Raw genomic sequence first — 26,877 nt, forward strand, 5'->3', positions numbered from 1 at the left:
TCTCTCAAGTGTACACACTCTCTCTCTCCCTCCCTCCCTCTCCCCCTGGGAAAATGCATTAATTCTCCTTCCTTGGGACCCATGACACCCTCAAGCTCCTGGGGCAGGTATTTTTGTGCACAGATACCTCCCCTGATGGGCCAGGGCTCCAGGAAGCAAGATCTCCCTTTCAGCTTTCCTCCTGAAAGCCTGGGGCCCAGAGAGAACTCAATACACAGGACCCAGAATGAGAGAGTGGAAGAGTAAACTGGGAACCTGCTAGCACAGGGCTGCTCCCCGCCATGTGATCTGGCAGAATATCCTTGTTCCTTTCTGATGGGTGGCATGCCAGAGCAAGTGTGGGAACCAGATCCGTAAGTGGCAGCCTCCAAAATGAGCAGAGACAGCCAGCACCTGGAAGGCTGGGCCCAACAACGTTGAGTCTGAGTGATTCTCCACGCGTGCACGGCTGAACTGAAAATTCATTTTCTCCCCTATTCCACCCCAAAGGGCTCCCTTGCAGAAGCCAGATTCACTGTGAAAGAGCTCTGTGGCCCTTATTAGTCCTGGAATTGCTCTGTACTGACTTCCCCCCAACCTCCCCTGTCAACCTTGTTCTTGGTTTCATTTTGCCCGGAGAGGAGACCAAGTCGGGAGATGGTAAATTACTCTGTGAGTGGGACCTCAGGAGGCAGAGGGATCTCCCAGTAATAACTCTGGCCTTGAATGTCCAGCCCACCCCTACTCTCCTGTGCCAGAGCCAAAGATCCCTAGCATCAGGGCACAAGAGCCCAGCCCTAGCCACACTGATCCCAGCCAGGACTGGTTCCAGGCCCCTGAGGCTGGCCATCAGCCCCTCCTTTTCAGCGGTAACTGAAGTCAATTACACAGATAATAGGATGGGTGCAGAGGGCTTTGTCATCACATACATTATTCTAATAGAAATGCATACAGTGGCCCAAGCTCTGTGACAGTCCATTTTAGAAGACTTTTGCCGAGCAAATCAAGTGCACAGTGAGAAACCAGAGAAAGCATTTTTCCTCAGCAGCATCTCCCCTTTCTATCCTAAGCAGACAGAGCCCAGATGAGCCCCAGCTGCAGAGAGGGAGGTGGAGCGCTCTGCCTTCCAAGCACACTAAGTGCTCTACCGAGGAATCCAAGACGCTGTGCCATCCATTAAACGCCTGTTACCCAGCCCAGCCATTCTTTCTAGTCTCCCTGCAAAGCCTCCCTATTCCCTCAGTCCACATTCAGACATACACCTTTTTGTCAGCTACTTAGAATCATTAAGGGAACTTAATTAGGTTTCTCCATCCCTCAGGCTGGCAGGGTGGCAAATACGGCATTATATCCACTGTCCATTAACAGTCTGATGCCTGAGCAGGATTGTGTGTTTTCTGAGCTGTGTGTGAGTTGCCTGAGCATCACCCAGGCAGAGATCGGCCCCATGCGTTTGGGAGGTAACCAGTACCAAGGCCGCTGCCCCTCTAAACCTGGCCCTCTGCCCCAACGGCCACCTCCCAGAAGCCCCCAACCCCCAGGTCAGTTTTCAACAGGCCTCTCTGTAAAGCTAAGTAAGATGGAGTCAGGGGATGTGTTCTTTATGCAAAGCCAGGTTCCAACCAAGATCTCTAGCCAAGCGTGTTTTAGCAACAAGCTCCAAATGCCACTGGCTGGAAAAAAATGGAAAAAGGCAGCATCACCCAGGCCATCAAAAATGTCTTCTTTGGAGAAAGAGAAAGAGCTGAGCAGGTGTGAACCACAGAGGGACAAGGAATGAGATCCCCAATGTGGAGGGCTGGACAGAGGGTCTCAACTGCCATGTTCTGAAATGGCACAGCTCCATAAAGGAGCTGGACAAGCACCAGGGAGCTGGCTCTTCCTTCTCCATGACCAGGGTGCCTGTGGAGAGGGAGAGCAAGGCTCGGCCAGCCATGAGGCTCTGCTTCCTTTCCCCACACAGAGCAAAGGCTTTGGGGCAGCAGAGTGACCTGTGCACGTGTTAGAACCACCCGGCCCCTGCCATCTGGGAAGTAATGTGGCATGGACCTTGTTCACCTCAGACCCAGAGCAGGCTGCCTGGTATGTGCAAAACCCAAGACCCAAGACCTTGGCTGGCTGTGCAAAGTGATTTAGGGTCTGTACTTTGGGGGAGCTCAACAGTGAAGAGTAGTTAAACCAGAAAGACTCTGAGAGCCTTGAGGACTCCCACCATCTCCAGCAAGGAGAGCGAGCAGAGCCAGGAGCAAACTCTTCTTCACTTGTTGGTGTTCAGTCGCTAAGTAGTGTCCAACTCTTTGTGACCCCCTGGACTGCAGCACTCCAGGCTTCCCTGTCCTTCACTATCTCCTGGAGTTTGCTCAAACTAGTGTCCACTGAGTCAGTGATGCCATCCAACTATCTCATCCTCTGTCATCCCCTTCTCCTCCTGCCTTTAATTTTTCCCAGCATCAGGGTCAGTCGGCTCTTCGCATCAGGTGGCCAAAGTATTGGAGCTTCAGCAGCAGTCCTTCCAATGAATATTCAGAGTTGATTTCCTTTAGGATTGACTGGTTTGATCTCCTTGCTATCTGAGGGACTCTCAAGAGTCTTCTTTGGGAAAGATACACAATCCGATGCCATCCAAAGTAGAGAAGCCTGAATCTGGGTGGCCCTGATGGCCACATGATCTCTTGGCCAGTGCCCCCACCAGCAAGAAGCTCCCAGATTGGGTCTTCTTTCCCATCCTGCCCCATCACCAGCATCCCCAGACCCCTTTCCCAGACTGTCTCGATTCACCCCTGCCCTCCTCTGCTTCCCAGCATGGCCCACCTTTGTCCCACCTGTCCCTTCCCTGCAGTTTCTGGAGTCTGGAGCATTGGGGAAGAACTGGCAGCATGGCCTCCTGGGTGGACAGAGGCAGCATCACATGTTTACATCTGATTCGGCATCTGATTGAGTCTTCCCTGATTGTTATGAGTGTTCCTGACTCAAAATATGTGCAATTCCCAGTGTCAATCAAACTCTTTTAAACAGCAGCTGCCACTGCCGTTGCCTTGCGGAGCACTTTAGAAACTCTTCCATTTAGAAACCATTCGAGCACCAGCTTGCATCCTGCCATCCATGCTAAGAGGCCCAGGGGCTGGTTGAGAACTTTGCAGCTCTCAATCGCTTAGTCATAAGAAAGAAGGCAGGAGAGGGGCAGGGAGAGCAGAGGGACAAGAGGAGACATGCATTTAGGGCAAGGGCTCAGTTAGGGATAACAGGGATTCTGGCCCTCGCCCCCATGCTCCACAGGTACCGGATGTCACTTGCTGGGGTACCCCAGGCCCTCCCGGCAGGTACTCCCATGATGTGGCTCAACAGTGAAACCAGTGCCTGACCTGGCCCCTTTGCCTCTGGAGGTCAGACTAGGAGATGACAACCAGAGTGGAGAATTGGAAAGGTGGATGGAGGACCCCTTCCCCACTGACGTGCGGGAGCATCAGGCAGCTTGGCCTCCCTGCTCTTCCACCTGGGAGCAGGATTCTTTCTGGTCGTCCTTTCCAAGTGGACCTATGTACCTGTTTTCCTGCTCCCTCAGAGCTGTGTCTCCTTCACCTCCGGAACTGTAAGACTGCACTATTAGAGCACGTGCTTGTCCCTTGAGAATCCTGGGTCTGGCTGTGTCTGGGGGTTACACAGGCTCCAGTCCAGAGTCCATGTATACACCATGTCCTCTGGGGAGATCCAGGGAAACCATAGCTCCGACCTCGCCAAGACTCTTGGAGAAACCTGATGCAGGTGCATGAGACCTACGGGCCTCTCACCATCTTTTCTTTCTTTATTTTTTTTTATTTTTAAACTTTACAATATTGTATTAGTTTTGCCAAATATTGAAATGAATCCGCCACAGGTATACATGTGTTCCCCATCCTGAACCCTCCTCCCTCCTGTCTCCCCATACCATCCCTCTGGGTCATCCCAGTGCACCAGCCCCAAGCATCCAGTATCGTGCATCGAACCTGGACTAACCCTAACCATCTTTTCCTCCTTCCACAGCCCTCACACTGGAGCTCGGGGGGCCCTCTCCCACTCTGACCCACCTCCCAGTCCAGCCCCTCTCCTGGAGACCCCCTCCCCTCACTGCTCTCCATCCCCATGTCCACATGTTTGAGTCCTTTGCTTCCTTCAGAACCAACCTGAAGACTACCTCCTCTGTGATGTGCTTGCATCCCCCCAGCCTGGTGGAATGCCTCCTTCCTCTGAGCTCTCAGAGCATCTTACCTGCACCTCTTGTATGGTAGTCACCTTCTTCTAACTGATTCTACACCGTTGGTCTTTTCACTGGGAGAGAACTTGAAGGCAGCATTCCTGTCTGATTTCTTAGAGATCTAAAGTAGGACCCAGTGGATAGACATGAGTGGTCTATGTGAAATGAAAATCCTTTCAGTGGGTGCTTTTCAAGGTCGTAATGAAAGATGCCTCTCAGGGGCAAGTGCCAGGTGCCAACAGCTGACCAGACAAGGCAGGTGGGTTCATGCGCTGCCCATACCTCATGCACAGTCACTCAGCCCAGGTGTCCCAGAACAGGTTTGGGAATCCTCCACTGGGCATGCGTCTTTCCACACTCAGCCAACCACCAACCCTCTTCACACATCTCTCCTAAAGGGGCTTGTGACCCCATCATGGGCAGTGTGGCCTGCGGGCACTGTAGGGTTGGCCATGAGTACAACGGACTCAGTTATTTCCTCTTTAGAACTGACCAGATTGAGATCTTCTAAGTGTGACTTTCAAATAAGAAGGACTGTGAGTGAGCAGATTTCACCTGACAGGTGAAGGCATAGATGGAATTACTGTGTACAAATACGTACACAGTACATATTTAGATAAAAGTTTGCCTTTGATTTCAAGTCTTTCTCCACCAGAGACAGTAGTTCTTCTCTGACCCTAGCATCTAACCCTTCTGCACGTGGAGAAGAGTTCATCTGCTCATGGGCACAAGGGCGGGGGGTTCTACCCCGTGGCCGTTCACTCACTCACTGACTACTCTGCTTTAAATCTCTATCAGATCAGATCAGATCAGTCACTCAGTCGTGTCCGACTCTTTGCGACCCCATGAATTGCAGCACGCCAGGCCTCCCTGTCCATCACCAACTCCCGGAGTTCACTGAGACTCACGTCCATCGAGTCAATGATGCCATCCAGCCATCTCATCCTCTGTCGTCCCCTTCTCCTCCTGCCCCCAATCCCTCCCAGCATCAGAGTCTTTTCCAATGAGTCAACTCTTCGCATGAGCTGGCCAAAGTACTGGAGTTTCAGCTTTAGCATCATTCCTTCCAAAGAAATCCCAGGGCTGATCTCCTTCAGCGGATGTTGGCAATTTGATCTCTGGTTCCTCTGCCTTTTCTAAAACCAGCTTGAACATCAGGAAGTTCACGGTTCACATATTGCTGAAGCCTGGCTTGGAGAATTTTGAGCATTACTTTACTAGCGTGTGAGATGAGTGCAATTGTGCAGTGGTTTGAGCATTCTTTGGCATTGCCTTTCTTTGGGATTGGAATGAAAACTGACCTTTTCCAGTCCTGTGGCCACTGCTGAGTTTTCCAAATTTGCTGGCATATTGAGTATAGACTTGCCTATTTTAAATGTTTCATATAAATGGAAAAATGTATATGAATAGGGTCATGAGGTCTTTACTGTCTGGCTTCTTAAACCTAGTATAAAGTTTTTGAGATCCATCTATTTTGTAGCCTATAACTATGTGCATGTGCTCAGTCACTCCAATTGTGTCCGACTCTGAGATTCCATGCACTGTAGCCCCCCAGGCTCTTCTGTCCATGGATTTCTCCAGGCAAGAATACCAGAGTGAGTTGCCATGCCCTCTTCCAGGGGATCTTCCTGACTCAGGGATTGAACCCCTGTCTTTTGTGTCTCCTGCATTGCAGGCAGATTCTCTATGACTGAGCCACTGAGGAAGCCCCGCCTAGAACTACACCCAATCCTTTTTATCAGGGATAGTATTCCATTGTACGTGGTTCATCCAGTCACCAATTGATGGGCACTGGTTGTCTCTCTTGATGTTTTAACATCCACACCAGAGGCCATGCATGTTTCTGCAGGTCCTCTAGGACTGACTTTCTGAAAGGTGGGAGAGTTTTTTAAGTTCTGAGGAAATTCACTTTACAGCAATTCAGGCCTGGCTGACTGAAGTCTTCCAGAAGCATGACTTCCCAGGAAACAAATGAATGAAAGGTATTTTCCATTTATCAGACTCTAAAGCCTCCCCTGGCCACAGTCCCAGGATCTGACCCTCCAAGGCTGTGAAAGAAATGGAAAGAAGCAGTATCTCATGGGTTTACTGTTAACACTTACAGTCCACTCTATACTACTTACAATCACCCCCAAAGATCATAGTCAAATCACTTAATATTTAGTAATCAGTCAAGCACTGCACAGACCAACCCCAGTCATCTCTGATACTGAACAAGACCCAGGTTTCTAGAGACCTCGCTCTGTGTGAGGAGTTAACCCTTCAGTTGCTGGATAATGAGGAATCCAGGGGAGGCAGGGGCAGATCAGGCTACCTGAGGTAACCAAGCACAGGACACATGGGGGACAGAGGCCCTCTTCAGTGGGCACAGAAGCGTCTCAGTAGCTTAATAATGGCTTCAGCTCTGCCCATGAGTACCAGAAGATATGGAGCCCAGTACTTCCCGTCTACCCTGTCCACACAGAAAGCACAAAGAGTCTCCTCAGACTATCGGGGAGTCCTGCTCTCAGTCCCCAAGCCCCACATTTCATTAACCTGTGGAGCAGTCCTTCAGAGAGGGAAGTGTTCTTTGCTGAAAAAGTAGGGAGATGCTTACAGCTCCCCCTCACCACCTCCCTGGGATTAGGCGAGCTGGGTCTTCACAATTAAATGGGGCAGGATGTTGAATCCTAAGATGCGACACACCCCTGTCGTCCCTCACACATTTTCTTGACACACGTACAGGTTCTGGCTACAGATTGTCGCGTGGTGGGGACAAGGATCCAGAGCCACGGTGGCCTTTGACAACATCTCCGTCAGCCTGGACTGCTACCTCACCAGTGAGTGCTCCCTGTCCCTGGCACTTGTCCCCCAGCCCAGACTATCCCAGCCTCACTGTCCCTCCTCAACCCAAGCCCTGGTCTCTCCCACCTTCCCTGGGGCATACTCCTCCATGTCCCTTAAACCAAACCTCCCTTAACTCAGCCCATGGGCTCTTCTCTACTCTACAGTCAGTGGGGAGGACAAGATACCACAGAACACAGCACCCAAGTCAAGAAATCTGTTTGAGAGAAACCTGAACAATGAGCTGAAACCCTGGGTGAACCCATCGAAAGAAACCCCCATCTTTGACCCTACAGGTAAGAGTTCAACTCACATGTCTGAGTGAAGTAATTTTTTGTTGCAAAAAGCAGAAAAAAAATATATGCTGTGATTGGGGTGGGGAGCTGTGTTTAAAGAATAACATTGTCAACCTTTAGGAAGAACATCACCTACACCCTGGTTAGTGGGCTCCAAGAGGAAGCTGTTTCTCTGGGAAAATAAAGTTTCTAGAAGTTGTGCAAAGCAGCAACTGTCCTCCATGCCAGGGAAATACCCAGGCCCCAACACAAAAGGGAGAAGCAAGCTGGTATCCTTTTCTCAACTCAGTCCTTCGAAACCACTCCACACTTACTGAACAAAGCAAACTTTCCATTGATTTCTCCTCATAAAGAGGGTTGGGCCCAAGGTCAAGGATATCTGTTGCACAAAGGCAGACTAGCTCGTCAGTGGTGAAACCCCAAAGCTTCAGGTTCGATGAGTTTCCCCAAAGCTTGGCTCCCCTTTGAAGCTGTTCGATTCAGCCTCCCGTGGGCTGGAAGACCTCTCATGGGCCCTTGCTGCCTCAAACACAGGCGTCTTGAGCACCTGGCCCTAAACCATGGACGTGACTTCTCAGCTGTTCTGTACCAGGAGAAAGTCTCTTGGAATGAGTCTCTAAACCCAGTATGAGGTTGGTCAGAGATTATTAGATCTGTGAGATTATTAGATCAGCCCCAGAGAAGTTGATGAAGGCCACCCAGCCCGACACTAGCAGGTCGAGGGGGTCACCCAGCGGTGCATGGAGGTATGAGGCTCCATCCAGCATGAGTAACTCGGAGAGGCAGGGGTACAGCCGCAGTCCACCCATACTCTTTTTCCTGTAAAAGGTAATTCTGTATTAAGATAGCAAGAGATAAATGATAGTCTTTTATTTCTACTTTTAATGTGAAATCTTTGTTGAGTACAAAGTATAGAAAAAGAAAGTAAAGGCTATGTCTTTTCACTAAATGCATTGACCCTCAAGTTATTAAACAAATATTATTAGCTTTGCTTTGTCTTTGAAGAAAGAAACCCTTTCCTTTCCTTCCCCTAAAATGCTGTCGCAGGATTAACTCTCATCCCTTCCAGTTCCCACCAGATCTAATCCAGCCGCCAAACCAGAGGAAAGAGTTTGCTGCTTTTACCATCACCTTCCCCCTTTCCTCCCTTCACCTGAGCTAGAACCTCAAAAAATCTTGTCTTTTGTTTCATGCAACAGGGAACCTGGTCTCCTAAACCATGATCTCTACTTCCCCCTCTGCCCTGTGGTTTGCAAGAACATCTAACATGATGGGGGCAGCTTTCTATTGATCGTTCAACACCCTCCCCACCCCCCATCCCAGCAACTCACCTCCATAGCCCTTGGCTAACCACTGCCTCCCTGCGATAAATACAGGACATGCCCAGCAAACATGACTGCAAGCCCTACTTCTCGTCACCACCAGCCCCTGATTACATAGCAGGGGCTCCAAAAACACTTATTGATTGACTGTAGGTGATTGATGCTTGAGTACGATCTTCCAATGTCAGCAGCGTCTTCCTCGCAGCCAGCATTTAGGAGGCAGACATCCGCCTTGCCTGACTCCCAGGTTTATTGCCATGTAACTCCCACTGCCTCTAAAAGGTTGATCAATAAGGGTCTGTCCAGTGGCCACTCAGACTAATGAAATCTCACAGTGGCTCGAAAGTGGCAGTGCCCCACCAACACCTCCAAATAAAATTAGGAGAAAGTGGATGCCTGAGAGGGTGGAGATGCCAGGGCTGGAACACAACCTTTCTTGGCTGCCTGACCCCAGCCTCAGGCAGGAGTGTCAACAAGTGGCTGTGGGTCGGTGTTCTGTCTCTAGACCCCTTCCAGGGTGACCCCAACTCAAAAGGAAGAGGACACTGAGGCAAACACGTTCCCAAGCAGCCTTAGTAGCCTCCTCAGGCAGGTTTTAGAGAACCGAACAGAGCCTGTGCTTCCCAGGAGCCCACTGCCACGTCAGGGAGCAGCTCAGGTGAGCGAGGAGCTGAGGCGGGCTCCTGACACCCCTTCCCAGCTGTGTTCCTGTAGCAGGAGGCACCTTCCCATCTGATGGGCCTGCCAGGGTGAGGGTGTCTGTCTTCATCTGGAGGATTAATGAGGGGAGAGGGAGCAGGGCCTCCTTTCCCCACCTTCTGCACGACAAGGTACACTAAGCCCTTTGGAGCGGCACTTAGCCAGGACCCACCTTCATGGTCAGGGAAAACAGGCCACCCCCTGGGTTCATGCACAGGCCTACCATCTTGGCTTTCATCTAACCTGCCCCCCCAACACAGTTCTTGCACACTTCCTCTGTGGGCAGTCCAGACCCAGGTTAGGAGCTCAGAGAGCTCACCGTCTAGAATAGGAGAGCACAAGAGGACAAACGCTGGGAAGATTTGTGGAGCTCAAGGTGCCCACAGCGAGAGAAGTGGTGATGAGGGAGGGACCTGGAGGGGGAAGTACAGGCGGCTCCTTGAGAGGCCAAGGTCAGGACCACAGCCACTCAGTGATAATCACCTGGCAATGTTTACCTGGCACCTCCCATGCCCCTGGGGCTGTGCAGCTCCAACAACAAAGAGGGGAACCGGTTCTGGAAATTCCAGCCCCTGGAGAGAGGGCAGCCAGTGAACCCACAAGTCACAGTCTGCAATGTGAAGCTTGTCAATTGAAAAAAATGCACAATGTTTTATTTGGAGCAACTTGAGGACTGTAGCCGGGAGACAGCATTTCAGATAGCTCTGAGGAACTGCTCTAAAGAGGCAGAGGGAAAGGTCAGTGTATATGTGATTTTGGTGAAAGGGGATACATGCAATTGGGCGCACATTTTTGTAGAAGGCCACTGCTAGGCTCGTGAAGGTTACTGGTAGCCACAAGGAGTAGATGTCACCATGAAAGATTTTAGTGCTTTTTTCAGATGTGATGAAATGCAAGAATTGGGCTCATAAAATCTTCTCCTGAAAATACCTAACTATCTGATGGCCTGTCCTGCCACTTTTTCCAGAGCACAGAGTGACTCATTCTTGATCTCCACCCTGAACTCCTTTCAGGGACTGTTAAAGGTCAGCAGTTGCAGCAGCTAGTGATGTGATCCTTGTAGAGGTAGATGGCAAGTGCCAATTTGTAGATGACAAGCTTAACCTAACTCAGAGTTTCTACCCAGGGAGGGACTCTGGAGAGAAAATGGGGGCTGAGGCCGGGAGGAAAGAAAAGGAAAGAACAATCAGTGAGTATGCTTTCCCCTGGGCTGGGGGGCTCTCATGCACTGACTCCTCTAGCCCTCACTCCAGCCCAGGGCCCCCTGCTGTTGTTAGCACTGCAGGGATAAGGGAGGTGATGGGGAGGAACATAAGCATTCCATACAGCTGGTGGGAAAATGAGCCAGGATGTGGCCCTGAAATCTGCATCCTTCAACCAACTGAACTACTTTGGGTATCCAATTCCCTCTCAGAGATAACACTCTACATGGAAAAGAGGTGGGAGAGCGTCCCAGACAAGAGGCCCTGTATGATCAGTAAACAAAGCAGCTCCCAGCCATCCCTGTAAAGGACGGAGGAGGCTGGATAATAAGATTTCTCCCCAAAGTTCAGTGCTGTCAGTTTCTGCTCGACTGGAACAGAGGTGGCTGGTGGCATTTCAACTCTCCTTCTGGCAGGCATTAGAGCAGCTCCTGGAAATGCAAAGGCCAGTCAGGTCTTCCAAAAACCATCACTCACAAGCTCCCAAATTTCTAAACACTCCTCACATCCCCCAAGCCATCCCTTCCCTCTGATGAGGGCCTAACCCTCGGAGTCTGGGGGTTTCCTCTCCCCCAGCCCAGGGGGCAGAGCTGAGCCACTGGAGCATCCAGGCAGGAAAGAGCCTGTCCAGGTGCTTCATGGAACCTTCTCAGAAGCTTCTGAGTCACTTCAGCTAATCAGATGAAGAAACTGGGAGAGAAAATGGGGCAAGTATTAAGGCTAGGAAATTACATTTGTCAGCTTTGCACATAAAATTACACTATCCAAATGGTTGGGATAATGCGATCATGGGTGCAGAGCTCTTCTCTTCCTCTCTCTCTCTCTGCCTGCTCCCCACCCGGCAGTAATGAACATTAGGGGTGAAGAGGCGCAGGCAGGCTCTGTCACCTTCTCTCTCTCTCTAAAAGCCCAGGTAAGGACAGGCAGGATCCCCACCCACCCCCTGCCCTGGGCCTCAGGACCCTGCCTCAGCTTTCTAACCTCTCTCTCCTTCTCCTGTGAGCTTACATGTTATGTAGGAGGGCAGGATGGAATCATCTCAGTTTATATGAGAACCAGCCCAACCCACAGGTATCCATAACTTGCAGAATCCTGGCTTCAAGCCAAAGTCTTGCCTCTGAGTTGGCTGATGACAGTTGGTTTACTGTTTTCTGAGTACACATCTCTTGCCAAAGGTGGTGGGGGGAAGGACAGCAATTTAAAAGGAGTGGGAAAGAGCACTGGACCAGGAGTCAGAACCCCCAGCTGGCCTCCACTTGCTGGCCTCCACTGTCCTCCTGGGGCAGGGCTCACCTCTCCCTGGCCTTCTGTCCCCTCATCTGATGGCTGATGCCTGTCAGCAAAGCCCCAAGTAACAGCTGGTGTTTGCGGGGCCAACACAAACACAAACAAAGGCTAAAAAGCAGCTGCATTTAAAAGACAAGTTTAACGTAGACTGTCTCCAGGCCCCTCGTCATCCCCAGCTCCGTGGTTCTGCGGGCTGAAGGGACAGAGTATAAGTGAGCCAGAGCTCACTAACCCATGGCACTGCTAACGTGCCCAGAAGTGAGAAGGACAGACTGTCCACACACACGCTCCTATGACTCAACAACAGATGCCAATTCCAATGAGAAAGTTTTATGTGTTTCACATAAATTGATTGGGTCTATTTCTGCTAAACGCATTATCCATTCACCACAGAACAACTATTAGAGTTAATAGAATTTGTAGCTAGAGCCATTATGCTCCAAGCAAGCCCTTCTGGGGATGACAGCATTATTGGAAGGCAGGCTTCACAGGGCCCGCCTCCCTCACTCAGAACTGTCTTCTCACTCACTGGAAGTCTTTGTTTCCATCAGAGCCTTCCACACCCCAGCCCTGCAGGCCCAGTAAAGAACACGTATCTAATCCGGTTCCAGAAAATCCTGTTGTCTTATCACCTGTGGGCACTGCCGACAACCTCGTGCCAGGCTGGAGGCAGAGACGAAGCTGGGACCCCTGTGTTAACTGCGGCTCTTTACTGTGTGCCAGTTTTGAAGGCAGGAGGCCCCCAGAGAACTGGGAGGGAGGCAACAAGGAAGGGTAGAAGCCCACTCACGCCAGGGGGACCCCGGATTAGACTCCTGGTCTCATTGCATCGTTAATGGAAAATAACCAGTGACCATCTGGGAGTGCAGGAACAAAGAAGCAAGCAGGTCGGCTGTCAGGGACCTAGATCCAGCCCAGGGCTCGTCCACGTGTGTTCTCACGTCATCTGTTTCTTTCACCTGGCAGGGTGAGGGGGACCCACGAGTGCTCTTGGTTAAAATGCAGATTCCTGGGCCCAGCAGACCTGTAAAATCATGTCTGAGGATTAGAGGGCAAACTCTGCCTTTTTAACAAACTCACAAGCAAATCCTGGTTTAAAACAGAGTTTAGGAGCCCCAGACCACAGCCTGACATCCTCGTTACAGATGGGCGTGGACCTGGAGATGGGAAGGAGGCGGGCTCAGAGCCACACAGCCCGCTCCGAGGGTTTAGTTCTCAGGCAGCAAAGGCCTTGCCTCCTGTGTCTCCTCTTCACACAGCAATAATAACCACGATCCCTGAGCACCGCCGGGTGCTGGAAGTATGCAGGACTCTCATATGCATTGTCTCGTTTGCTTGTATGATGATACTGACAGTTGAGGAGCATGACGTCCACAAAGAGGAAGTAACTTGCCCTAAGTTATATCAGCTGTGTAAAAGGCTAAAGAATGTTTCTTTAAAATCATGTGAAAAATAAAGTTTCCTAAGCCAGATAACATTCGGAAGGGCAAAGTTTCCTTAAAGAAACCTTAAAAGGAATCCCACTGTTGAGTGGGTCTTCTGGAGGAATCTCTCTTCTCTGAAACACCCTGAACTGAAAATGTTAGTTTTTGTTTAAACAGAACACAGAGGCATCTTCACTAACATGCAAAACGGTGCAGCAGGTACAATGCACTCCCGCACTTGTAAGAGAGCCGATCATTGCAGCTAACTGGCGTCTTCCCGTGCACCCCAGCCTTCACGGGTGCACATGAAAGGCACTTCTGTCGGCACTGGTTCAGTTGGGGGGAGCACCTCTGTAAGAGTTGGGCAGATTCTGTAGATATAATCCTTGGAACCCCTTCAGTCACTGGCCGTCTCCCTGCTCAGCTGGCCTGCTGTTAAACCATGTGCTGCGAGTTCTCTCATTCACTAATTTTAGATTATCACCTATTTATAGCCAGCATGCTGTGATGACGCAGGAATCACGAGCCCTAACAAGACCCATGGGTCCTAGTCACTGCAGCAGCTTTGGCGCCCTTCCTATTGGGCTGTCATGCTTCATTTGGGCACAGACTCCCTTCCCCGGGAGCCAGCATGGCCATGCTCCGGGGAGGCAGGTGGCGTAGAACTGACTCGTGACTCGGGACTCATGATCCCTGCTACTCAAGTCCCTCCAGCGTAGTCAGCATCCCCAGGCGGTGGCCGACACCAAGGCCCAGGGGCTGCTTGGTGGCCGAAGGAGAGGCAGCACTTCCGCAGGGACCTGGTGAAGGTAGAGGGAGGCACCAAAGCCTGGAAGAGAGGCTGACCTCCCTCCCTGGGCAGCGGAGTCTCATGGGTTTGCAGACGCCCCCTTTCCTCTGCTTACCTGTGTCTCCAGCTACTAAGTACTCTTGGGGTCACTTATATGATCCTTACGGCCTCTCCCCTCACCCAGTCCCCCAGGATAGATTTCACTATTCGGGTCCCAACTCTGCCACTTACTTAAAGCCATTCACTTCTCCTTCCTGTGCCTTTGTTTCCTCACATTAAAAAATGGAGCTTATGTTCTTCGGGTTTCCATCACACAGGTCTGATGAAAGGTTCACATGAGTGAATCGGTGTCAAGGGCTTAGAGAGGTGCTTGACCCAAAATGTACTGCATGAACCATCATGATTTTCCCATTCTAAAACTCAGGAGACATAATCAGAAGGGTTATGCCGCCTGCCCTACCAGTCAACTGCAGAGCCAGGGTTCCCACTAAGTCAGCTCACCCCAAAGTTGTCAGCTTCCATGCCCATTAGGAACAATCCCAAATACCACACAGCTGCTGACCATGGTTACGGAGATGCTCCTGCTGCATCCAGATTGGCTACATCCATCTTCTCTTTCCACTTCTCTTGCATTTCCACTCGGAGGTGCAACTGAGTGTTCAACACAGAAGACATCATTGCTTTCTAGTTAATGTGTTCACAGAGCCCTGAATCTCAGTCCCAGGGGGGAATAAAAGTCACACGAAGCTGAGTTTCATTTAACAAGTCTGTACTGGTGCCTGCTCTGTATCAAGCCCTGTGCTGGGTGCCTCGGGGCCTGCAGCTGGGGACAATCCAAAGTGCCCCTCATGGAAAATACACCACCCAGAGCTGGGCCCACATAAGCCTGACAGGAAGCCACTGTTACCCCAACACAGGGAGTCTCCAGGTCCCTTTCCAGCATCCCTTCCTGAGCACAGCTAGTAATCAGACTGGTCCCCCAAGCCCCAGCTCTGACTTTATCCTGCCCTGTGGTGCAAAGGTCTCTATCCAAGATTGGAGCATTGCCAATTATGCTGAACTGAGCATCATTTTTGAAGAGAAATCCAGTGTATGCTGAGAAAGCAACGAATCAGTAGTGGATTCATAACTTCCCAATAACCTTCCGACCCCGGGCCCCACTGGAAAAATAGTGCAGCAGCATCCAGCTCTGACAGACTCAACAAGGCCTCAGGAACCTCCAGTCTGACGTGATGTGCTGGTTGGCATTACAGCAAAGCTGCAGACAAAATGCCTTCACACCATGCCGTGGCCCTGTCAGCAACAGAGAGGACCTATTGCCTTTCTCTCTCTTCTTGGCTGGCTTGAGAAAACATGTTGTTTTTTCCCATTTGTTTCAGTGAAAGGTTACATAAATGGGAGACAATAAATGATGCGGGAACTCCGATCTCAGCACGCCTTAGTACCGTTTAGCTCCAAGACCAGCAGGACGCAAAGGCCCCTCCATCAGTGCAGGTGCATTAAGCACTTGTTACTTGGGAAGTCCACTTTTAATTACCATCCTTCCTTCAGACTTGCTGGTTCTGCCTGCAAAACAACCCCACGTCCCCTCAGAGCCTATTCAGCTCTTTGCTTTTTGCAGCAAAGCTTCAGTGATCCTGGACAGAAAGACTTTTTTTAAAATTTGTTTGGGCACAGAACTGAACAGAGAAACTATGACAGGAATGCCTGAAATGCTAATGCTAGGTCCCAAAAGTCAGCTCCTTTTTGCCTGCCCCTCCATTGCCAAGAAGTGGGATCAGCTTAGGCTTCACTGATTCAGGGAAGAGAGAGAGAGCACAGAGAAGAACTCAGACCAGCCAGGGTCCTCCAAGCTGGGTGCTCACAGAAAAGAGGAGGCCAGAGAAAGCACTGGCTTCTGGGGAGGAATTTGGGTTATGCAGACAGTTATCTATTGCTCTGTATCAAATTACCATAGACACAGTGGCTTAAAACAACACGTATTTATTATATCAGTTTCTGTGGGTCAAGAAACCAGGTACAAGCTTAGCTGGGTCGTCTGCTTCATAGTTTCTCATAAAGTTCCGTAAGGTGTTCACCAGGGCTGGGTCTCATCTGAAAGCTCAACTAGGGAAAGAATTACTCCCAAGTTCATGTGGTTGTTAGTAATTCCTGGAGAAGCTGTTGATGAGAGAGAGAAAGAGAGACAGAGAGAGAGATAGGGAGTCTGCCAGCAAGATGGAAGTTACAGTCTTATGTCACATAGTCATGGAAATAATATCCCATCACCTTTGCCATATTCTTTTGGTTAGAAGCAACTCAAAAGTCTTGCCTGTACTGAAACAGAGGGGATTATGCAAGGCTGTGGCCACCAGGATGTAGAGATCATTCGGGCCCCCTAACAGCCTACCTGCAGTGGCTTTTGTATGTAGGAGAGCAACCAGTCACCAGGAAGCTCTGAGAGTTCATTGTGGATTCTGATGGGGCAAAATCTTGGCAGCAATCTTAAGCCTCTCTGTTCAACATTCCATAGACACTCAAATATCACAAAGTACCTACTGAGTGCCAGTCCATAGCCAGATGGAAAATGAATCAGAAAGAATCCTAGAGACCGTGGTTCCAGCTTGGGGACTTCAGAAGAGTCATATAGTCTCAGCCCCAGTGTTTTCTTTATCCCTAAAGTAGGGATAATAATCACCTGCCACGGTTCTTTCTCAGAGCTGGCTATTGTGGTGAGCAAATGAGATCATTTGCTCTGAAAGGTATAAAAGAATATACTAATATAAAGTGTGTGATATTATTAACATTATCAAACTACATTACAGAAAAGATTGGGCCAGTTCACTTCTCCCTCATAGATTGCCTTCTATACATTTTCAGTTCATTTATAATCCTTCTCCATCTGTGAGCTGTGCAGTTTTTTATTTATACATAAATATGTGTTCTAGGCATATTTTTCCTTTTTTTTTTTTGCAAAACTTTCAAACACATTCTAATTTTTGACCTCTTAAAACCAACCGTGTTAAGGGAAAAGGGGACAGCATTTTGCATGTGGGATCCTTTTGTTCAATCGGTTCCTCCAACCCAGTTGATCATCAATTTGTAGATGAAATCCTCATACTCTACTTGGGGGAAACATGTAACTTGAGTGAGGACATAGAAGAACGCCTCCAGAAGACCCACTCCTTAATACAAATTGAAAGAGTGTCAGAGTCCCAGAAATAATGGGGACTCCAGAACTTTCTCCAGGACAGCTTCCTAAACCAATCCAGGTGGTTGGGTCTAAAAGGCCTGATTTGGTTTTTATAGTGAATATTGACAGTGACTTTGTAATAATGTAATAACATATTTTATTCATTTAATTTTTATTTATTATTAAGTGACTGACAAAATAATCCAATTCTGGAATTAAAGTTCATAAGTAAGGAAAATAAGGCACTGCCTGGGCTTGTCCAGCAACACAACTGAAAGTCAGAAGAGCTCCCTGAAAAAGAGAAGCACTTCTTTTCCTTCACCCAGATTTCTGACTTGGATCCTACTAACTAGTTCACTTGGTCTATCAGCCAATCAGCTCCATCAACCATGGAGCCAGGGATATGTCCTTACTGCTAAACAGCAGGATTTGAGCATTTCCTCAGAGACTCACTTAAGCCCACTTAAGCCTCAAAACCAAACCCGTTGTGTGTAACCCCCATATGAGTGAGTCCACAGCACCCATCTCAATATCCAATACTTTATTAACACAGCTCTGGCCTGACGCCAACTCGGGAAATAACCAAATTAGCCCCGAGACCTCCCTTAACTTAATTTTTACAGTTCTGCTTTCAGGATAGTATTTTTCCTGTGACATTTCTTCTCTCATGTGTTACTCACTTTCCCTCAGGGAACAGAGGGTGGCTGAGAACACAAGAAGCCATCACAGGAGCTATTAAAAACTGCCTCAGATGGCTGGGTGTCAGAGCTGTTTAGGGTAATTCAGTCCTGAAAGCAGCTTTTATCTCAACAGCCCAGACTTACTTCCCTGTTGATGGGGAGCTGGCTCATTCCAAGGTTCTTCTTCATGAAGGGATGTCTGCTCCCAGCAGACAGGGATGTGGGCCTCTGGTCTTTGCTCCCCGGGTGACCTCAGCTTCTGCAGGCATCCTGCCCATCCAGAGGGAGTGTGAGGCCCCTAGGAGACAAGGATGTAAAAGTGAAAACAGATCATTCTGTGAGCATGTCTAGTACGAAAGTCAGAGCGGCTGTTATTGTTACCACTGTTACCCACTCCTAACGTCTCATCATCAAAACAGAATAAGAGAGAAATGACCAAGAAGCAATGCATGAACAAACAAGGCGTGTGTGTATGTATATGTGTGTGTGTATAGATGCAAAATAGTTCAGTGTGAGAAACAAGCTAGAACAACATGGAAAATTGATCAAATGAAACAACGTTGTAAAAAGAATAAATGTGATGGTCCCCTCCTCACTTTACTCTATAATCGCAAGCCAGTTGTTAAACTTTTCTGCCTGGTTGACCATCTTATGAGATAAAAGTAACAGTTCTTCCCCATTCCCTATCTACTGATCTAACATGTTTTAAAGACATTAAACAAACTGGAGAGTGGAAGTGACCCATCAGTGTACTGTAATTCAATACATTGAAATAGAGGGCCAAAGATTCCCAGTTCTGTTGGTGAAAAATCACAACAACATCCTTTTACCTGAGGTTAGAAGATTCTTCTAGTATGCTCCACCATCCACCAAATACAAGTATCAAATGTGAATACATTCCAAAACCCTGAAATAAAGATTTTGTGCATCTAGCTGCCCCTCAGTCTAATGCACAGAGATTCTCTGTGCTTTCGCACACCCTCACCCAACACTAGATACCAAATAAGACTAATCATAGAACATCCTGAAGCCCTAAGAAAGTAAACCTGACAATAAAGAGAGAAGAAAGTGAGTTAACAGAAAATATTTATGTCTACAGTCATTTAGTAAAGGGTCAAATAGCCCCGTCAACTCAAGTCCAAATGGCAGTATCATGAAGAAGTTAAATTATACTCAGTAGGCTGTATCAAAAAAAAAAGGCAGAATATGATGCAACAGTAGTCACTGGGGATGTCCCCGAGATAAAATCTAAAAAAAAAACCCTGCAGTTCCAAGAGTAGGAATAAAAGTGAGGAGCCTGACCAGAGAGATATCAAGTGATTCCTAAATTTAAAAACAATTTAAGGATCCTGGAACGATGCACAGCACCTTTGGTGGTAACAGCATATTTTTTTTAACCTCTCTGAATCTCTATGCAAAAATTGAGCAAACATATATCAAAACTGAAAACCCATGGATATTTACAGCAAAAAATTTTTAGTAAGGTAGTCCCTTCCAACTCTCAAATACAAAGGAGTGAGGACAAAGCACCATAAAGTGTACGCGTAACTAGAGAATATTCTAATTCCATTATCACCTTTGTTCTTGAGAAGCAAGATTTGCAGTGTGGAAAAATAAATACAGATGTACTATAGAAGAGATTAAATTAAAAACCCTCTAGTCCTGAATTTGATTTGGAACTGTCGATGTAAACTCATGGATACTTTGTCATATAAATGTGTATACATACACACACACACACACACACGTGTGTTTACAGCCTATGTACTTCCTAGCTCTGTCCACTAAAAAAGCCTAGAAACAATCACACACACATGTGTATATAGCCTGTGTATTTCCTAGCTCTGTCCACTAAAAAGCCTAGAAACAATCACATACCCACTAGCAATAAGTCTCTATAGCACCCAGATTGTATACTTAAAATACCTTTTTTCAATAAAAGAAACCAAAGTTTTTGAAAAATGGCTGAGCCCAGGTCTGGCTAAGGAACATTTCATCACACCAGATAGCAAGGGGCCAAAGGACACAGCTTAACTACTAAATAACAACAACAAAAAAAAAGAACTCAGGACGCTACCACTCACCAAAAATGTGACAGTTTGAGCTATTAAGAAATAGTAATTATTAATTAAAACTCAAAATATGTTTAAATTCATGTAGTCATAGTGATATACAAACAACTAGTCAACTTCAGAGCATGGTAGATGACCAATTCATTACATTGAATGCTCCAAACAAGGAGAAAGAATGGAGCATTTATCTGCCTTCCCTATACGAACTGTATCACTGGGCAACCAAATAGTAGGTGAGAAGAAGCACCTCTTTAAAAATATATCCCAACTAATAAATATGGAAAAAGGATATAATCTGAATATCATAATTTTGCAACTCTCAGTAAATAAACATATCTAGGCATTATGCTTCAACAACTGCTAACATCAAAAAAAGACAGAAATAATCAGACATTGATCTGGCACCTGGAAGAGGTTGCTGCTCCATTGTTTAAAGAGTTAAAATGTTTTAACCTCACAATAGCAACAGTATGTATTGTTTTCATTTTTCCCTGATAAGGCAAACAGCTGGTTAATTTTCATCATGTACTCACAAAAAGGGTTACTTTCTCCAATTTATAATAAAGAATAGCATCAGATACATTTATAGATGGTGAATGACTGTATTTGCTTGGATTTGGGGTCATTATTTAGTTTAATGGGATCTACAGTGGCATCATGGTTCAGTATGCCACAGCTCCCATAAAGTTCAGCTCAGTCAACAAATATGGATAAAATTCAATTCCATGGATCAGAATCAAAATAGTATAAAAGATCCACAGGAGCCATTGAGCTCACTTCCATGGCACAACCATATAGGCCTTCGACGTGAGGCAGATCCTTATTATTGTGATTAATAGTGATAGCTGAGAACTTATTTTCCTTTGTATCACGCTTTATTTCTTTGCATTCAATTGAGCAGATGAGATGGCTTAGGAACAGTAATAAAACCAGCACAATCACTATCTAGCCTATTTTTTTAACATTGTGCTGTATATTACTAATTGATTTGTTTCTTCTTGGAGGATGCTACAATATAATTAAAATGAAACCCAGTGCTTAATGGATTTTTCTTTACTCAGCTGTCTATAACCATTCAGTATTTTGATGTTTGTGGGTTCTTTACACAATTTAGATGTGAGTGAGTATTAAACTAGGTTTCCAGTGTGTGGTATAAGTGAGAACAAGATAAAGCAGTTCTTTTTTCTCTCTTTCTGTCTCTCATAAATGAGTTTTAATATAATAGTTTGGTTTTTGTTGTTTTTTTTAAGTAAGAGATGAGGAAAGAACCGGGCTTCTTTCCTCCCTGGCTTCTTCCCTCCCGTGCTTCCAATCCAGGCTGTTCCTTGGGGGCCATCTAATCCTCCTACAGCTCCATGGAGCCTCAGGGATTAATGTAGACTCTCAGCTGGGGAAATGCGAGGACCCTTGGACTCTTAGATTGGCAGCTCACATCAAGCCCACCTCACTGCCAGTCTCACTATGACCTTGATCTTCTCTTTAAAAACCAAGATTTTACCTCGTTGCTTTTTACCCAGTCCCTCTCATATGTCTGCTGGTTGATCTTGTAAACACTCCAGTTACTGGAGTCTTTTGACAACCCCTGGCTCCCCATGACCTCTCAGGGGACCAGAGTCCTGACACTGATCACCTGCTTTCCCTGGTTTGTGCCTATGACTCCAAAACCCACACTCTGCTAGGCTAAGCCACTGTGGTACCTTCTAGAACTGAGGGTCTACCTACCACATACCCTGAGCGACTCACCTCTCCCCTCATGGTGGCCTGCCTGCTCTCTGGGCCTGAGCAAACTTGTTTGGGTTTAACTGAGCCCTGGGCTCATGGATTTATAAGGAAAATAAAACCAGACTCACAGAAAGTTTCCATGAGGATTTTATGGTAGTTGTAGCACTTTTTTAAGTCTTGAACTTAAACTCTGAAGATCCATGTTTCACTCCTAGCTTGACTATTTATCCACTCTGCACACAGCAGTCTGGCTTATCTGGGAAAGTTTTCACAAAATGCAAATATTGTCCTTCCTCTATACAAATCTGAATCTTCAGGGCCCTGGAACTGGTATTTTTAAAGGTCCTTAGGTGGGTTGGGAACCACTAAATTCAGAGATCTCCAGGGTTGTCCCATCTTGCTGTGGCATTCTATGGTGTCTATGAGATTCCAGGCAGATGAGCAAAGAGAACCAACAAGATGAAGCTTCAGCAAGGCAAGCCCATACACAGCAGAAGCAGGACAGCTCTTGTTCAATGAGCAATAAACTCAGAAACCCCATACCCCTAAGAAGTGCTGCTCGAGGGACACAGAAATTAATTCCAAACAACCTTGGGCAGATTTATGAGAATCAGAGCCATCGAAAGGAGCAAAGAGGACCTCCATGCCTCAAAGGCTGCGATCGCAACAGACCTCAGCTGGATGAATCATGTGTCTGACCTGGGATGGCGAATCCTCATTCTGCGGAATCCACTTCAGAAAGAATTCCCACTCTGGACCTTTGCATCTGTAGTCGCTGCAAATGAAAACAGAATTTTGCACATATAAACCACCTGAGACTAATAATATCTGTCCAATGAGTTGGGAAAATACTGTTCCTTTTATTGAGAAACAGCCTTAGAGTCCCTTCTTTATGGACTGAGGAATGTAAATCTTGAGACTGGGTGTCTCTGCTTTCCTACAGTCAAAAATTGAACAGGAAGTTACACACTTTATAAACTATATTCTTTATGCATCTCTAATGCATAATGTTCTTCTAATGGTCATCATTTAATACTCACAGCACGTCTAAGTACTGGGTATTGTATCTCCACTTGTTCAGTTTAAGAAACTGAGGCTCAGATAGGCTACAGGGTTTACCCCAGTTTTCACACCTCCTCAGGGGTAAAATCCAGTGAGAAAAGTTGGCCCATCTGGATTCAAAGCCCATGCCCCTCTTCCTACCTCATCAGATGCCCAACTTAGCCAGGAAGTAGAAACCCAGACTCTCTGAGAACATCTCAGAACCTTCAGAACAGTGTTAAGCGAGGCTGGCTTTAGAAGAGGTCCTGCTGAAGACAGATGCTCAGGTAGGGCGCCAAGTCCATGCCTTCTTTTAGCTGTCTTCCTCAGCACGCTCTCCAGGGAGGAAAAACACATTTATGTCTGAATTCTTTGGTTTCCAGGACCGAATAACTAAATGAACCACCATGCTTCTGCCCCAGATTGACAAGGCTGCCCCCAAACCCAGGCTGCATGCTATAGGCACAGACTGACCTGCAGAATAGACTTAGAGGAGCTAGAGACCATGGGGTGGAATGGACTTTTAAACTTCTTTTCTGAGCTTTTCTTTTTCTTCCTGCTCCTACCCTCATCCCCAGTTCACTGAGTTTAAATTCCTAGGTGCTGTTGGCAGGGGGATCCATATTCACAGAAAGCCTGTCCACATTTCCCATTGTCAGGAACAGCACCAGACTTGGGTTGTAGGCAGGAGTCAGCAACATAACTTATTACATTTTTAGAGTTTTAGATTTTATAATAACCTTTCATACCCCTCATTTCCCTTTAATTCTCATACCAATCTAGCCCCTTTCACAGACAAAAAAGATGATCAAGGTCCCATAATCAACAAGTGATGAGACTGCTCCCAAGCCCAAATGTTCTTGCTGATTTCAGAGTCCGTGACCTTACCACATCTCCCCCTGGCACAGCCCACACGTGTAATTTGAGCACTGGAGAGGGTGAAAAGTCAACTGGCCATGACAGCTCTGCTGAAAAGCTTCCAGTAAAGAGTCAGTCCTTTGAATTAACAGATTACCCCCTTACAATGCAAACAGATGAGAAAATTAACACTCAAGCATTCACACCAAAGATGAATGGATTCATTACCTTCTTGCCCTTGAAACGACCTTCAGAAACCAAATAGAAATCAACATCTTTCTTTGGAGAAAATGAAGCCAAGAAAAGCCCTGAGGGCTCAGTATTGAGTAGCTGTGTGTGCACTGGAACCTCAACTAGGACTTTGCTCTCCTGACCCCGGGCTGGGGCAGCATGACAAAAGCCCACGGCAATCAGCCTGGTTTTTAGATTATCAAAACTGCCCCTGTGTAATCTCAATCTGATTGCTGATAATTAGCAACCCAAATTAACTTTTCATTTTTGCATCAAGTTAGTTGAAAGTCATCAAAAAGAATTTTATGTTTTAGAGAACAAAGCTGCTGCTGCTGCTGCTGCTGCTAAGTCACTTCAGTCATGTCCGACTCTGTGCGACCCCACAGTCAGCAGCCCACTAGGCACCCCCGTCCCTGGGATTCTCCAGGCAAGAACACTGGAGTGGGTTGCCATTTCCTTCTCCAATGCATGAAAGTGAAAAGTGAAAGTGAAGTCACTCAGTCGTGTCCGACTCTTTACGACCCCATGGACTGCAGCCTACCAGGCTCCTCTGTCCATGGGATTTTCCAGGCAAGAGTACTGGAGTGGGGTGCCATCACCTTCTCCGAGCGAATAAAGCTATATACACCCAAATTAATTTTTTCATAATTTTCTGTAGGTAGGATTCGACTTCATCTCTTTAAAGGGAAATAATTTCTCCAATCTTATAATGAGATTTGTGTATTTTAAGTAAAAGTAACTTTATCAAGAGCACATTTGGGGGGAAAGTTTTTATAGATCTAAACATGCTAGAATTCCCGCCAGGATGAAATCTGACAATTCTCCAAGGTCCAGCCTGACTCAAAGATAAAATGTAAGGAAATGGCCCAGCGGCTGTGGAGGGGTGGAGGTATGCTGAGTGTTCCTGAGACACCCCCGAAAGGCCATGGAAAAGCATTGGGTGCTCTGGGTGAGGACAAACCTCCAGACAGTGGTGAGGGGCTTGGAAAAGGAGGACATGCATTGGAGGCACAAGTGATCCATTTCCTATTTTTACATTAAATAGAGAGCACAGAGCTGTTTCCACTGTGTTTCCAAGCACAACCAATGAGGGGAAGGATGGCATGGAGCTGACTCTGTGCCCAGTTTACTCTTTCGACCTTCTTCAGGCTGAGAGGATCCTGTATGCGAAAGTCAGGTTAGAGCCAGTCACGGTAGCACACATTGAGCACCTCTTGTTTGCCTAGCGCTGTCCTGGACCTGGTGAGAACCAGGAGAGGACCAGCACCCGCTCGTGCCTGTCTCACCTGAGAGGAGTCTTCTCTCCCTCCTCAGAACTCTCACGGTGCAGAGTTAGCTGGACCCTTCTGTGACTCTTTCCCTTCCTGGCCTGTGTTGTTGCATCCCTTTGGGTCTCCTTTTAGTCGCCTGTAAGTCTGTGAAGGCCAGGGTCCTAGTCTGCTCCATGTATGTGTCTCTACCTCCAGTCCAGGGCCTGGCACACAGCAGATCCTCACAGAAGCTTCCAGTTCAAATGACTGATTAGTGTTCCTTGCCCCAGCCTTGGTGCCATCTTGGAACAGGGGCTTGGCACCATGGAGCCAACAGCTCAGGGGCAGCGAGGGAGACCCCTGGAGAAGGGAGGGCCAGGCCAAGTGAGTGATTGCCTTTCCTCTCGTGTGCAGTTCACTGGCTGTTCACCACATGCGGGGCCAGTGGGCCCCACGGCCCCACGCAGGCCCAGTGCAACAATGCCTACCGGAACTCCAACCTGAGCGTGGTGGTGGGCAGCGAGGGCCCCCTGAAGGGCATCCAGACTTGGAAGGTGCCAGCCACCGACACCTACAGGTGGGTATGGAGGAGGGGAGGGTCAAGGGCAGACCCGCCCTCCTGAAGAGGACTGGGGTCCTGCCTGTGGGTGCATGCCTGACCCACTGGGGTGCCCAGGCAGGCCAAGGCCAGAGATTCTGGCCCACATTGGAAGTGAGGGCTGGAGATGGGGAGATTGGGGATAATGGAATATGGCAGGAAAGGTAGCTATGTCCTCTGCCAGGCGCCCACACCACAGACCATTTGTGGAGAAAATATGCATGCATGAGCTAGCTTCAGAGCGTTCTCTAGTTTTATTAATAATTATAAATTGAATGGGCTGTTCTTTGACTATTACTTCATGCTGTTCAAATGAGGCAATGAATGTCAAAATGTTTGGGAAACAAAAGTATGATACACATGAAAGATGTTTCTTATCCTTGAGCCTCCTTTCCTGGGCCTTCATTGTTTGCTAGTAAAGTGACTATTCTTGAATTATCATCCCAGGCCCAACCCCCACCTTAGAGCATTCCACTAGAGCAAGGCCAGGCTGAGGGAGGCCCAACTCCAGCGGGCAGACAGCTAAGCCAAGCTAATGGCAAGGCTTCTAACCCTGAACGGGCATCGGAATGACAGGAAGGCCAGTTATTTGCATGAACAATGGCATAGTTACGCTTCCTATTTGCGCAGCCCAGCCATGTACAAGGCCCAGATTGCTGGGCCTACTCGCAAAGTAAAAGTGAAGGTGTTAGTCACTTAATTGTATCTGATTGTTTGACTCCTCTGTCCATGGGATTTCCCAAGCAAGAACATTGGAGTGGGTTGCCATTTCCTTCTCCAGGGGATCTTCTTGACCCAGGGATTGACCTCATGTAGGTCTCCTACATTAGCAGGCAGATTCTTTACCATCTGAGCCACTAGGGAAGCCTCGCGAAGAGTATGATTGTATAGGTCTGGAGTGGGGCCCAAGAATATGCATTTCATTTTTTTTTTTTTTTCATGCTAAACATTTTTACATTAATGAAGCAAATATGACAACACATTGACGTTTACTGGATGCAGGTTGAGGAGGGAGACCTAAGTGGTATTCATTGTACTCTTGGAATCCATCCACACATTCGTTCATCGAGAATATGAATTTCTAGCAAGTTCTCATGTGATGTTGATGCCACCCCCGAAAACCACTGGGTTCGTCACACCCCAGACTGTCATCTTCTCACAGCTCGATGATGGGGGCAAGGTCAATGCCGCAATCCTCCT

At 47.6% G+C, this 26,877-nt stretch overlaps 1 protein-coding gene across 1 annotated transcript in view; it reads left to right on the forward strand.

Moving 5' to 3' along the window:
• Positions 1–26,877, forward strand: part of ALK (ALK receptor tyrosine kinase) — a 735,395-nt gene that overhangs the window by 651,584 nt on the left and 56,934 nt on the right. The window contains exons 10-12 of the mRNA XM_070798938.1: positions 6,935–7,029; positions 7,201–7,329; positions 25,494–25,656. Of these exons, the coding sequence (XP_070655039.1) occupies positions 6,935–7,029; positions 7,201–7,329; positions 25,494–25,656 (387 nt within the window). The remainder of the gene's footprint in view (positions 1–6,934; positions 7,030–7,200; positions 7,330–25,493; positions 25,657–26,877) is intronic.

The sequence above is a fragment of the Bos indicus genome, chromosome 11 (assembly GCF_029378745.1).
Source record: "Bos indicus isolate NIAB-ARS_2022 breed Sahiwal x Tharparkar chromosome 11, NIAB-ARS_B.indTharparkar_mat_pri_1.0, whole genome shotgun sequence".
Classification (NCBI taxonomy): Eukaryota; Metazoa; Chordata; class Mammalia; order Artiodactyla; family Bovidae; genus Bos; species Bos indicus.